At 44.3% G+C, this 13,857-nt stretch overlaps 1 protein-coding gene across 2 annotated transcripts in view; it reads right to left on the bottom strand.

Annotated features, from left to right (window-relative positions):
• Window positions 1-13,857, bottom strand: part of EDC3 (enhancer of mRNA decapping 3) — a 60,660-nt gene that overhangs the window by 10,040 nt on the left and 36,763 nt on the right. For both annotated transcript variants that reach the window (XR_007453867.1, XM_049613868.1), the window contains exon 4: window positions 12,323-12,658. Coding sequence is in view for 1 of the 2 variants with exons in the window: in XM_049613868.1 (XP_049469825.1) it covers window positions 12,323-12,658 (336 nt within the window). In the remaining variant the exon portion in view is untranslated. The remainder of the gene's footprint in view (window positions 1-12,322; window positions 12,659-13,857) is intronic.

Consider the following 13,857-nt stretch of genomic DNA (forward strand, 5'->3'; position numbering starts at 1 on the left):
CTCTCTGAAATGTCAGTTCTAGGGAGGCTGCAGCCTGACCTTGCATGTCAACAGCTGATTAAAACAGTCATTTTTACGGCCTGCTCCAGACACGCACATATTATCAGAACTAATTAGGAACCATTGATAGCGGTGTGAAAAGGTCCAGTGAACTCTCAGAGTCATAAGTCACTAACAACCCTAACCTGTCAGACAAGCCATGCACTCGCCTACTACAAACCCCTCTTTACCTGCAAAGTCACGCAAGAGAGAGCTTTCCCTCGAGCCTGTGCACTTCTTCACCCAGTTATGTGCTTTCTGTTGGATCTGAAACGGATCAAGGCAGTGAGTCTGAGCCTGCCACCCTACAAATCAAGCTTTCTCTCTGGGTCTACGTCGTGTGCTGCGTGCAGGTGCACCCCCTCTCCCATTCTGAGGGCTCTCTGGAGGCAGACTGAGCATTTTCTGCTACCTGTCTCCTCGGCACTGAAGGGTACAGAACTCACAGTACAGGGAGAGGAGAGCTTACCCCAAACCCTGGCTGGTTAAATGCTTCAGCAGAGAGCTGCACATCAATGACCAGCCTCTCACGGATCTGGGCCGGGGAAGTGGGGTGAGGGGGTCACCGCTGACGAACCGGCACACTTTGTAGCCTAGGGAAAGACAAGGCCGGGATTCCTTCCTGCTCAGTCTGCCAGTTACAGGGTCTAGGATTCCACCATACCCTACTCAGTTTCTCTGAAAGGAATGTGCAAGCACCACAAAATGTTCCTTTTCCACATTCACACACAAAGTCCAACCAGTCAGACTGGCTTATCAGAAACAGGCAGAGGGAATAAAATAAACTCCAAAGGAAGGGAACCAAGAACATAGCGTGTAAATTGCAAACAATAACACTGCCAAACCTGAACACGAGCCAAGCCTAATTATGTTTGGGTTGGAAGGTGGATCCTTATTGTTCAGGAACCAAAGCAGTAAGATCAGTTGGTAGGGTTTCTCTTAGTAGGTATTTTACAGCTGTCGGCGAAACCAGAAAGGGGGACAGGATTATAGCCAGTTCGTGACAAGAAGAGCACATCTTAGGATCTAATTAACCTTAAGGTATCAAGGAAAACGACTCAGGCACACCCCATACAGGCTAGGAGCTCACTCTGCAGCATAAAGCTGCGAGAGCAATACAGCCTCGTTGGCCAGCAGCCCGGTGCCTGCTGTGGCCTCCCCTTCTTCAGGCCTTTGTCACTTCCACACGGCTCCTTCCACTACATACTATTTCAGGCCTCTGCCTCCCTTATGGACATATATACACATTCTCACACCCTCAAGCACCATGTCCAAACCTTCTCCAGCGGCCTCTGCATGTACATCCCTCCCTGTCCCTCAAACCTCCCAGCCTTTCGGTTATGTAACAAGGCTCCCACCACAAAGTGTCATCTCAGATCTAAACTCAATCCTCACACAGACATGGCCCTTTGGTTAGAAAGGCTGTGTGCATCCCAGGTCTTATCAACGAGGAGCACAGCTCATTAACGGGCATGGTGATTTCTCCGGGGCTATGAATGCGGATTCCACTTTGTGGTGGTCACTCAACTGTGGGGCAATATCACACTGGTTGGGTTTTGTTTTGAAGTTTTTGTTTTAATCACCCAGTGCTCCTCACAACAAGCGCACTCCTTAATCCCCATCATTCTACTTGACCCATCCCCATACCACCTCCCCTCTAATAACCATCGGTTTGTTCTCTATAGTTAAACACACTGGTTCTTCTTTGGAGTACAAACCACCGGTAAGTTCATACCCTCAGACCCACAGTGTACAAGAAAGCCCCTGTAGATTTACATTAAAGCTACCACAAAATGAAATTTGGTGTCCAGTGTATCCCTGAAAGAAGAATGTGTTACAGGAAGCCTAAATACTCTTAATACTCTTTATTAGGGCCCATGATCTGGGCCCTGTTCACTTTACCCCTTTCACCTTAAATCCCAACTCCCACCATGCTCCAAGGCACCTTGGCTGCCTTTTGGCTCCTAAACACCTCAATTCCCTTCTGGCCTCAGGAAGCCTGTCCCCTCTCTGGGGCCTCTCTTCTCTCTTCCAATGCTCTACCCACACTCAAGGCTGGTTCCTCATTCTTCAGGTCTCAGCTTAAATAGCCCTCAGTCTCAGCATGCTGTTTATTTCCTTCACTGTGCTGAATACAACTTGTAAACAACTGGGGTTTTTTTTGTTTTTTGTTTTGTTTTTTGTTTTGGACTATCTACTTTGCCAGACTGTAAACTCCATGAAGGCAGGGACCATGTATGTCTCATTTGCTGCTGTAACCTGTTCTTCTTTGTACCTTCAGTGTTAGCACGGGGCCTGGTGGAGGGTCTACATCAATAGGTGTTGAATTAATGAATGAATGGGAAAGGACACTTATAAAACAGCCTCAGCGCCTTCCATTCTGCAGCTGGACAACAGCCCAGCTGTAACCAAAGGTTAAGTGTGGGTAAGAGGTTTTGGATTCTCTCCTCACGTCTTCCTTCCTCCATTTACAACAACTAGATCAACGCCCTGTCCACAATGGACCTCATTCCTTCAAGTTAAAGCTCCACTGGAACAAGCCTTGGACTCAAGGGTGTAGAGGACTTCCTGACAAGATTACTTCTTAATTATGAAGGGGAGAAGGAGCTTTATGAAGAAGATATCCGGTGGACAATACCTTACCAAGTGATTAAGTCAGCCCCAGTGGTGAGACAAACTGACACTGTCTATTCTTATGATGTGATACCCTGAATAGAACAGAGCCCCACCAAAATCCTGGGAAAAATGTGTTAACACGAATCACATCAAGAGGAAACAATCAATCAGTAAATAAAACTAAGGAGTATACTGCAAATCAACCGGCCTAGACTCTTCACAAATGTCCATATCACAACAGACAACAAAAGTTGTGGGAATCGTCCTGGTTAAAAGGAAACAAACGAGAGATGACAACTAATTGTAATGCACCACTGCTGACTATAAACACAGCTACGAAGGACACTACTGGGACAACTGGAAAGTTGTGGATATGGAGTGAACATGAGGACACGTTTGGGTTAAAAGTTTCCTGAGAGCCATCTCACCGTGTGGTTGTACACACAGCACCATGCTGAGCGCACAGGGAAGCAAGCAGGGGTAATGGAAGGAAGTAGGAGTGCTCCAACTAAACCTCAAAGGTTCAGGTGTGTACGTGCATTTATATACAAAGTAAATGTGGCAAAATGTTAAGTGAATCTAAAGGAAAAGCGCATGGTGTTCGAAAAGCGCATTGGTGTTCATTATACTATTCTAGCAACTTTTCTGAAAGTTTGAAATTGTTTCCAACGTAAAAAAGTTGGGGGGTAGAAAAGAGAAAGTTAATTAAGTGCCTTCAAATAGGACCAACGAATGTGGGCAGAGTAACAACGCATCAAGCCAGTGGTGGGGTGGGGAGTGGCAAAAGACAGAGTAAATACAAAGAACATGAAAAAAGACCCTGTTCCCACAGTCTTATGATCTAGCTGAAAACAAAAAATATGTGCAGATACCAGAGAATACACAGACTGAACTGTGGTCTTGAGCACAAGTGTAATGTATCGATTTCAAATCAGGGGCTGCAGGCGATAGGTATCAATTCTCAATCTGAACTATGCCTTGAAAGACAGGCAGGATTGTAGCCAGAATGACAGGAGAGAGAGTACTCCAGATGCGGTGGGGAGGAACCATGAACAAAAGTCCAGAGGCTGGAATCTGTGTGACACGTGCAGATGAACACTTCCCTTCCTGCAGCCCCGGTGCTGACGTGAAGGCCGGCTTAGAGTAGCAGGCGGGCCCAGAGTTCAGAAGGCTTTAAAGGCCAAGTTGTTTTATGCAGGGGGAAGTTAACGAAGACAGAAAGACTATGTGGAACTGGTATCAGATGACACAGGGAACCTGTGGGGTAGCACAAGAAACTAAAAAGCCATGACCATTTCAATGGGCGACTCTGTAAGAATAGGAGAGCCTGAAGCCAAAATGAATACTGAGGATAAACAAAAGTTCCTTGCCAGGGCTGCTACAGAAGGAATCACTACATCTGCTATTAGGAAAAAAAAAGGATGTGAGGGCACGTGGGCTAATGACATCTGTCACCCCACAGATCTCCAGGGTTGATTTGGCTGGTCTGGCTGGCTAGGCAGGTGTCCCCTTTCTTCCTCACCTTTCCATGTGCATCCCTCCTGAAGCTGCGAGCTGGGTGAAGAGGACAACCTTCCCCAATAGAGGAGGGCCGTTCTTGGGTCAAGGGTATACGGGTGGCTCCCCTGCTAGAGCCTCCAAACAAGCTCTCAAGGTCCATTTGTAGGAGAACATAGGGGAGTCAAGCTTTTGAGACCAAATGAGGTGCTGCATGTTACAGTCTGCCTTCAAGAAAGAAAGCAAGAGAGAGAGAGAGAGAGAAAGAAAGAGAGAGAGAGAGAAAGAGAGAGAGAGAGAAAGAAAGAGGGAGAGAAAGAAAGAGGGAGAAAAAGAAAGAAAGAAAGAAAGAAAGAAAGAAAGAAAGAGGGGAGGGGAGGGGAGGGGAGGGGAGGGGAGGAAGGAAGAAAAATGGCCTCTGGGATCCTTTCTAGTCATGAATTTTTATGAGAAGGAAGAGGCAAAGATGGCTGCAAATTTTATGCCAGGCACTTAAAGAACGGCGACTGCACTGAAAGGAACAGGAATGGGAAAGAGGCAAGGATGCTGGGAAGGGACGACTGACTTAGCTGCGATATGTCGAATTTAAGGAGGATGGTGGATGGTGCATATGTTGAAATCAAACTCCTTCCTCACTCTGGCTAGACACCTGTGGCTCTGAAATGGGAAGACGATACATATTGGCAAAGTGGTCACATTCACAAAGACCAAATCATTTTCTAAAAAAAAACAATAAAATGACCAACTGGCAGCTTTTGATATATCAAAGCTCAGTTGTGAGGTCATAATATATACCAAGTTTCCGGACCCTCCAGGCCTTAGTTTAAATTTTATATTTTAAATTAAGGGGCACCTGGTGAAATTAAATTAAGTGGCTTGGTCAGTTGAGCATCCGACTCTTGATTTCAACTCAGATCATAATCCCTGGGTCATGGGATCAAGCTGAATGTGGAGCCTGCTTAAGACTCACTCCCTCCCTCCCTCCCTCCCCCCCTCTCTCCACCCCCCCCCACTTGCACTTTCTAAAATAAAAAAATAATAAATTTAAAAAAATTTAACTAAAATAAATTCTTAAATTAAAACTCTTGCAAAAGTTGTCATGAGACCTTTTCCCATGCAAAGACTGTAGGAAGCACAAACGTTCATTACTGGGGGAAGGGTCTAGCCAAGACACCTGTCTTAACAATACCGCTCTAAAACCTCATGAGATTGCCAATGACTACAACGAAGCCCCTCAGGCCTAAGACAAGTATCTACCTGATTACCCAGGCCCCCAAACTCTGAAGGACAACATACTAAAGGGTTTGACTACTCCCTCAACTCTGTTAGAATCTGAGGTTCCTAAAATCAACCAAGTCACTGTCGAGGAAGTCTGCTAGCAGAGACACAATTTTAAAAAACTAGGTTCATCAACTCTGTTCAGTGCAAAATTATGGTGGCACTTGGCGCAGCACAGGTGTATTAGTGCAGGTGTTTTGATCCAGAACATTTCCTAGAATTTACCTCCTGATGTGTCCCTGTAGCTCTCAGGAGCACAAGCGCTGAAGGAAGTCTCACTACCCTTATGGTAAAATTCTTCAGTGGCCACTTCTAAACTCAGAGATTTATTTCTTCCTGAATTCCTACTGAACACACATAGAAACCCAAAGCAGATTTCCTGTTTACCTGTTCTTCAAGAGAGAAGAACACTCCTGGTCTTGAAAGGATTAGAATACTTCTTAAGGGACTCTCAGTGACAAGAGGCAGAAGCAGGCAGCCAGAGCTCAGAGGCAGAAATGGAACGCCGGTGTGGAAGACAACTGCCAGCCTGAAATGCCGAAGGTCAAGCTTGTCCTGACAGCAAGATACATCCCCACTGAAGCTCAAAGACTCCGCTAGCCAAGGTGGGAAGAGTAAAGAGGCAAGCCATAAAGCAGCAGGAACAAACCAACTGTGGCTTCACCAGCAGCTCCCCTTCGAAGTAGGAACCAGAACTGCTTTTACCAAGACACATGGGCATGGGTAAGTGGTAATGGACGCAAAGGGAGCTCAGACCAGAGCGCCCCACTTAAACTTTGACTTGATCGTTTTGCAAGACAGTAAATAGTAACTCGTTTCCGGTCATCCTCCTCATACATTTGCTGCTCCTCAAATCTCAGTGGGCAGATAGTATGGTGGTAAAGAAACATCCTTCAGACAAAGCAAATGGGACAACTGCAGAGATTCGGGGCCTGCACCAACAGCCCCCCCCCCCCCAACTGCCTCCCATCTGGGCTTCTAAATACTAGAGGGCTGAAGGAGGCTACATAGTAGAAAACAAATGGCAGAAGTTAAATAAGAATTCTACCCAATAGGAAGGGTTCTTAAATAAATATACCCAAGAAGAATTTATTAGAACTCAGGAAATGAAGAATTCGAGACACTTTAAAGTCATTCCTGACTGAAAGGTCTACTGGACCACTTAATGCCAACAAAATGGGGATAATAACAAAACGAGGAGAACAGGGCAATCTCACAGATGTGCTGTGAAAACTGTGACAAGCACGTGAAGTACTCAGAATGGTGCCCGTGACATAGTCATCATAAATACCCAATGAACTTTCAATACTATGACACTGATCACAATGATGTTGCTTCTCCTAAAACAGGTCCCCACCATCCCCTTTCTGCCGCCTCTAAACCTTGTACACAGTTCTATTATTTGTTTACACATTTAGTTACTCCTGAGGCCCCTGAGGTGGCAGACAATGACTAATGACTTACCCAGAGGGTCTAGAACGGTGCCTAGCACGTGGTAGAAATTTTATAAACGTAGATGCTTTGAAATAACCTTACTGAGGCAGCCTTTGCAATTCTATTTGAAGTCAAATACTGACTAACGATCACAAGCTGGGCATTGTACTAGCTGCTTTTCCACATGATCTCATTTAATTGACAATTTTATCCCACTTTACAGAGAAGGAAATAGGCTCAGTAGCCCCTATTTGGCTCTATAACTCTGCTCTCTGACTCTACAGATGCCTCCTCACTGAAGCCTGCATTAACTCCCTGACCTCTCTCTCAGTGAGGTAACTCTACTGCTTGTCTTTTCTGAGCTGAGCCACAAAGCACTGCGGGCAGAAAAATCACAAAACCATGCAGACTTGGCCCACTGCAGACTTACACAGTCTAACTACCACTAGACGCTCACGGCCATTCTTCCTGCCCCACGGGCTTGATGCCTTTCAACACTCCCGCCCACTCAACCCTTTTCTACCTGTTTCCAACCATCACACTCCTCTGTACCATTTCTCTCACAGCTCTTTCCTTCCACTCAGAGCCCCAAACCTCTGGTAATGAGTTATGTCCAGAGCTCAACCAGTCTTGCTGCTCTCGTCCCTCTGTCCTCCCACTGTACCCTGAATTCTATCATGAGACCAGTCTTCCTAGACTGAAAGTCTTCCTAAAAGAGATTTGAGATAATGTCATTTTCAGAACCCTTAAGCTGCTCTCTATGGCATAGGACAAGGACAGCATATGCACACAAGGCTCTGTGCTCCGGTCCAAAGTATTTTTAATTCCTGTTAGTCCCCCATGCAAACTCAGTGCCCTGGCCAAACCAGCCAATGGCCAATCTCCCATGGCTCTTTCACACTATTCACCAGCACCTACCAGCCCACCCACGCATCTCCTCTTGCTCTCTGCCTAGTGAAGACTGCCCAGTGCTTCAAGGCTTCTGTCCTGCTCCCTTTGTGAAGCCATCCCTCATCAGCCCAGCCTTCAGGACCTCTCCTGCTTCTCAATATCCAGTGCAATTAATGTCCACGCTCACAGGACTCTAGGCATATATGGTATCTTCTTTCCATTTTCTGATACATTTTAATAACGAATGCAAGGTCTTAGAGTCACTTACACAAAATAAGCACAGTATTCTGACCGAATGGTCGTAAATATTTCTTTTAGAGTATTATGAATGTTGAGCAAAGATTCTTCTTCGAAGCCTTATCTCTCTCCTAACTAGTGTTCTTTGGGGACCACTTACCACCGAACACAGAGAGCGCACACGCATCTCACACTATTTATAGCCAAACTTAACACACAAGTGTATGACTCCTGGATATCGTTATTTAGCAGGGTAAGTCCAAGTGGAGGAATATCTGACAATCTGTGACTGTTGGAAACAGCACTATCAAAGGACTCAAAAAGGCTTTCCAGAGAAAAAAGATTTGGGTTAAACAAAGAGCTAAATTTAGTTGCTTCCTGAACGTGTTTTCCCAATCAACAGACCTTTTAGAACACTGCCCCCATCACACACACACACACACACACACACAGTTGGCAGAGGATTGCCAAGAGGAGTGTAAGCAATGACAGCATAACGGCTTAGAAACAGATGAGCACTGGGTGTTGTATGGAAACCAATTTGACAGTAAATTTCATATATTAAAAAATAAAAAAATAAAAAAATAAAAAAAAATAAAAAAAAAAAGAAACAGTTGACACCACTTAGCATGCAGTCAGTGTGCTGGATACCAGCAGCAAGCTGTCAGAATCCCAAAACCCAAGCCATCACCAAATGGGTAGTAAACATGTTGTTGCTCTTTTGCTACCCTGGGGATTAGCAGAAAACAAGGTATTTGGGGTTCTAGGACACGAATGCTCAAAGGCTAGTTGGGGAGCCAGCCAAGTCACTCCCCACAGAGGCTGATCTAAGCTGGCCCATTCCTGAGGGAATACTAAAAAGAAACGACTGCAGTCTATTTTGCTATTACATGCCCTTCTCTTCTTATACTATATTCTTCTTCCTTTTTAACGTATCCACGTTTGGAAGATAAAATGAAATATAACAGATAAGGTTTATAAGAGCCTTTATCTCTCTGGGTCTCAATGTCCTCATGTGTAACATGAGAAAATCATACTAAGTGATCAAGTAACTTAACACTAACATTTGATGGTCTTAGGTTATTCCCCCACCTATTCCAGATAGTCTGCCTTATTCTAACTGTAACATTTGCATAGTAAACCCAAGTGTAAAAGTGTCCCCAGCCATGCACTATCTGAATAACAGTAAAAACCTACTTTGAGGGGCGCCTGGGTGGCTCAGTCGGTTAGCGGCCGACTTCGGCTCAGGTCACGATCTCACGGTCCGTGAGTTCGAGCCCCGCGTCGGGCTCTGTGCCGACAGCTCAGAGCCTGGAGCCTGTTTCAGATTCTGTGTCTCCCTCTCTCTGACCCTCCCCCGTTCACGCTCTGTCTCTCTCTGTCTCAAAAATAAATAAAAAACGTTAAAAAAAAAAAATTAAAAAAAAAAAACCTACTTTGAGGCTTGTCTCTTGTTCCTGGAGCAGAGTTGAAAACCACCTGTAGGAGAAGCTGCTCCGCAAGGCAACAGCTTGCTTGCTCCACTTCCAGCATAGACCCTGCTTGGCAAAAGGGCTTCATTTGCATTCCTGATCACTATTGATGACAAAGAGGAAAACCAGATGGCATGAAGCTGCAGGGCCTCTCCTCCTCTCACTGTCATGCCTCAGTCAGGTACAACTGGTCACTATACACAAGCCGCCATACCGGAGTTCTTGGCTGAGGACCAGCTCATGGGGTTTGTAGTATGTTTGTTAATGGCAATTCTGGAAAAGTTTCACGTAAGAGAGGGAACTTTTTACTTCGGTCATTAAATTAAACTAGGTGCAAAAATCAAGTTAGGGAGGTGGAATGTACAGTAGGCAAAAACTCCCACCCCTCCCCTTTGCCTACTCTAGCAATGTTTTCTCAGGTTCTTTTTAGATCTGAGAATCTTTCCTGAGTCTATCATTCCCTCCCTTTTAGCCACTTCATTCCAAGGCAGTCTATATCTCCCCAAGCTCAGGGATTTCAGGGAAATGACATACCGCATGGCCCAACCACCTCAGCTCAGAGAGCCACCAGCAGAGGCAGCTTATTTTACAAAGGAGGGCAGTAAAAAAGGGGAGCCATAGGGGTAGATAAATAGCAGAATCTGTACTATCAGACCTGCTGGATGACAGCTGCCTTTGAAAAGTTTAAAATCTGGCAAATTAAGCCTGATTCTGAGCTAGGCTGTTTGCCTATGCATAGGTGGTAAAAATCAAAGGAGTTCAGCAAGTTACACTGTCAGTGCCACTTAGGGAAACTACCTTAGTAAAGAGGCATGCCCACCAGAATCTGCCAGTGACCGATGGAAAATAACTTGGTAATCTCTCTTAGCCTGAGAGTCGGCTTATTTTTTGTTTTCGCGTGGAAAGCACATGCAAATTTCTATACAGCAAACCAAATACATCAAAACCCTATTACTGTCTACAAAAAAGCCACACCACATCTGATTTTGCTCCAAATGTAATTAAGTCATCTCCATAATACTTCCTATAACTGCTACTACTGTTCTAGATTTATATTCCCTATATTCAAACCCTCAAACCAAAATGAATATTGTACTTAGTTCCTTCTCTACTTAATTAAAATGATTATGATTCCTCCTTTGTTCTTTAAGATCCTTCAGTAACAATGGTTTTCAAACTGTATTCCCAGAAGCCCAGATAATAATGTGGTTTGGGGTGGAAGGGACAGGGAGAGGGGTGAAGAAGACCACTTCTCCACAGCTGCATTTATCTGCCTCAAATGCCACGTTTGAAGAAAAGATCCTAATATTAAAAAAAAAAAAAAAAAAAAAGAGGAAATACAAATCAAAACCACACTGAGATATCACCTCACGCCAGAGTGGCTAAAATGAACAAATCAGGAGACTATAGATGTTAGAGAGGATGTGGAGAAACAGGAACCCTCTTGCCCTGTTGGTGGGAATGCAAACTGGTGCAGCCACTCTGGAAAACAGAGTGGAGGTTCCTCAAAAAATTAAAAATAGATCTACCCTATGACCCAGCAATAGCACTGCTAGGAATTTATCCAAGGGATACAGGAGTGCTGATGCATAGGGGCACTTGTACCCCAATGTTTATAGCAGCACTTTCAACAATAGCCAAATTATGGAAAGAGCCTAAATGTCCATCAACTGATGAATGGATAAAGAAGTTGTGGTTTATATACACAGTGGAATACTACTTGGCAATGGGAAAGCATGAAATATGGCCTTTTGTAGCAACGTGGATGGAACTGGAAAGTGTTTGCTAAGTGAAATAAGTCATACAGAGAAAGACAGATACCATATGTTTTCACTCTTATGTGGATCTTGAGAAACTTAACAGAAGACCATGGGGGAGGGGAAGGAGGCAAACCATAAGAGACCGTTAAAAAAAAACTGAGAAGGGGGGGTGGGAGGGAGGGGAAAGTGGGTGATGAACATTGAAGAGGGCACATGTTGGTTTGAGCACTGGGTGTTGTATGGAAACCAATTTGACAATAAATTTCATATAAAAAAAAGAAACTTGGGGCACCTGGGTGGCTCAGTTGGATGAGCGTCTGACTTTAGCTCAGGTCATGATCTCAGTTTGTGAGTTCGAGCCCCGCGTCAGGCTCTGTGCTGACAGCTTGGAGCCTGGAGCCTGCTTGGGGTTCTGTGTCTCCTTCTCTGCTCCTCCCCCGCTCATGCTCGCTCTCAAAATAAAATAAACATTTAAAGAAAAGAAAAAGAAAAAGAAACTTAAAAACCACTGAGGTAATAGACTAGACTACCCAATATAGTGACCTAGGTGACTACCCAGGCACTAGTTGGTTACATGAGAATTAGGACTAGCCAAACTTCCAGATGACCAGGGCTCTCAGGAGATAAGGACAGCATAGTAAACAAATGTAATTTATTAAAACCCTAACTTTAGCCAATGGTGTCAACCATCCATCTCCAACTGTTTTTTTACCCCAACAAACAACTAGTGAATCAGAGTTGAACCTCTGGTAAAATGTAAAGGCAGTGTAATAGGCAAGCCAAAGTGAAAAGTCAAAGATCTGATTAGTTGGCCCCTATGCCTTTAGTTGTTAATCACAACACACTAAATAAAGAGCAGACCAGGTTCTGTCAGATGTAGGATATAAATGGACATGAAATCAGCCCCCTACCCTATGCTGTGATAGGTAGGATGCTACATTAGCCACAATTCCCAAGAGACAATGATAATAAGCCAACCGCAAAGCCACTTTAGTTAATTCCTACTGCAAGCCTCTGATTCAGAATCTAGGTCATTGTGTTTCAGGCATAATGGAGAGGGAAGAGCAGCCGGTGGGAAGCGGACCTGGTGCAACTCACCAGTGCAGAACTCCTTGCTCACGTTGTGGGGCACAGTGATCCGCCGGTAGACAATGGGCTCCGACTCCAGGATGTTCTCATCGTGGCGGTACCGAGTAGGCCTTTCATTTGGGATGCCCCGGGAACGGGTACCAGTTCTCCTCTCGTAGGTATCAATCTCTTCAAACACAGCTGCCTTGTCAAAAAGGGCCAGGTTCCCTTCAAAATCAAAATCTGTGTCTGGGATCTCCTCGATATCATCCCCAAAGCACTCGTCATCTTTATTCTTCATTTGGCCATTCTTTAATCCACTTTTCTTTGGAGTTGCCTGATTTGGGTGTCTGCTACTAGATGACCCTGGAGGGAAAAACAGGGACTAAGGTCAGTATGCCGACAGTAAGTGCTCAGTGGAAGTGGAAAATACATTAGTGCTTTATGGAGAGTGTTACAGGAATCAAAGTGAAGATTGTAAAGAAAGGTAAGCTATTCCTAGATCGTATTAAGTAGCACAAACTACCACAAATCTCCTGGAATAATAGATTTCATATATTACCTAAGTAATAATAAATATAAAATAAGTACAACTCCTGGAAATCCTAACCAGTTCTACCCTTCACAAGGAAACTGGTAATGACAGAGGCTTTTTTTTTAACAACTGAATGTCCAAAAAGTGGAAGGGCGCAATCCCTATCAAAATAACACCAGCATTCTTCACAGAGCTAGAACAAACAATCCTAAAGTTTGTATGGAACCAGAAAAGACCCCAAATAGCCAAAGCAATCTTGAAAAAGAAAAGCAAAGCTGGAGGCATCACAATCCCGGACTTCAAGCTAAATTACAAAGCTGTACTCATCAAGACAGTATGGTACTGGCACAAGAACAGACACTCAGATCAATGGAACAGAATAGAGAACCCAGAAATGGACCCACAAACGTATGACCAACTAATCTTTGACAAAGCAGGAAAGAATATCCAAAGGAATAAAGACAGTCTCCTCAGCAAATGGTGCTGGGAAAACTGGACAGCAACATGCAGAAAAATGAACCTGACCACTTTCTTACACCACACACAAAAATAAACTCAAAATGGATGAAAGACCTAAACGTAAGACAGGAAGCCATCAAAATCCTAGCAGCACTTCCAACAGATCCTAGAGGATCCATCAAAATCCCAGAGAAGAAAGCAGGCAAAAACCTCTTTGACCTCAGCCACAGCAACTTCTTACTCAACATGTCTCCAGAGGCAAGGGAAACAAAAGCAAAAATGTACTACTGGGACCTCATCAAAATAAAAAGCTTCTGCACAGAGAATGAAATAAGCAGCAAAACTAAAAGGCAACCTATGGAATGGGAGAAGAGATTTGCAAACAGCATATCAGATAAAGGGTTAGTATCCAAAATCTATAAAGAACTTACCAAACTCAACACCCAAAAACAAATAATCCAGTGAAGAAATGGGCAGAAGACATGAACAGACACTTCTCCAAAGAAGACATCCACATGGCCAACCGACACATGAAAAAAATGCTCAACATCACTCATCAGGGAAATACAAA

Source organism: Panthera uncia (assembly GCF_023721935.1).
Source record: "Panthera uncia isolate 11264 chromosome B3 unlocalized genomic scaffold, Puncia_PCG_1.0 HiC_scaffold_1, whole genome shotgun sequence".
NCBI lineage: Eukaryota > Metazoa > Chordata > Mammalia > Carnivora > Felidae > Panthera > Panthera uncia.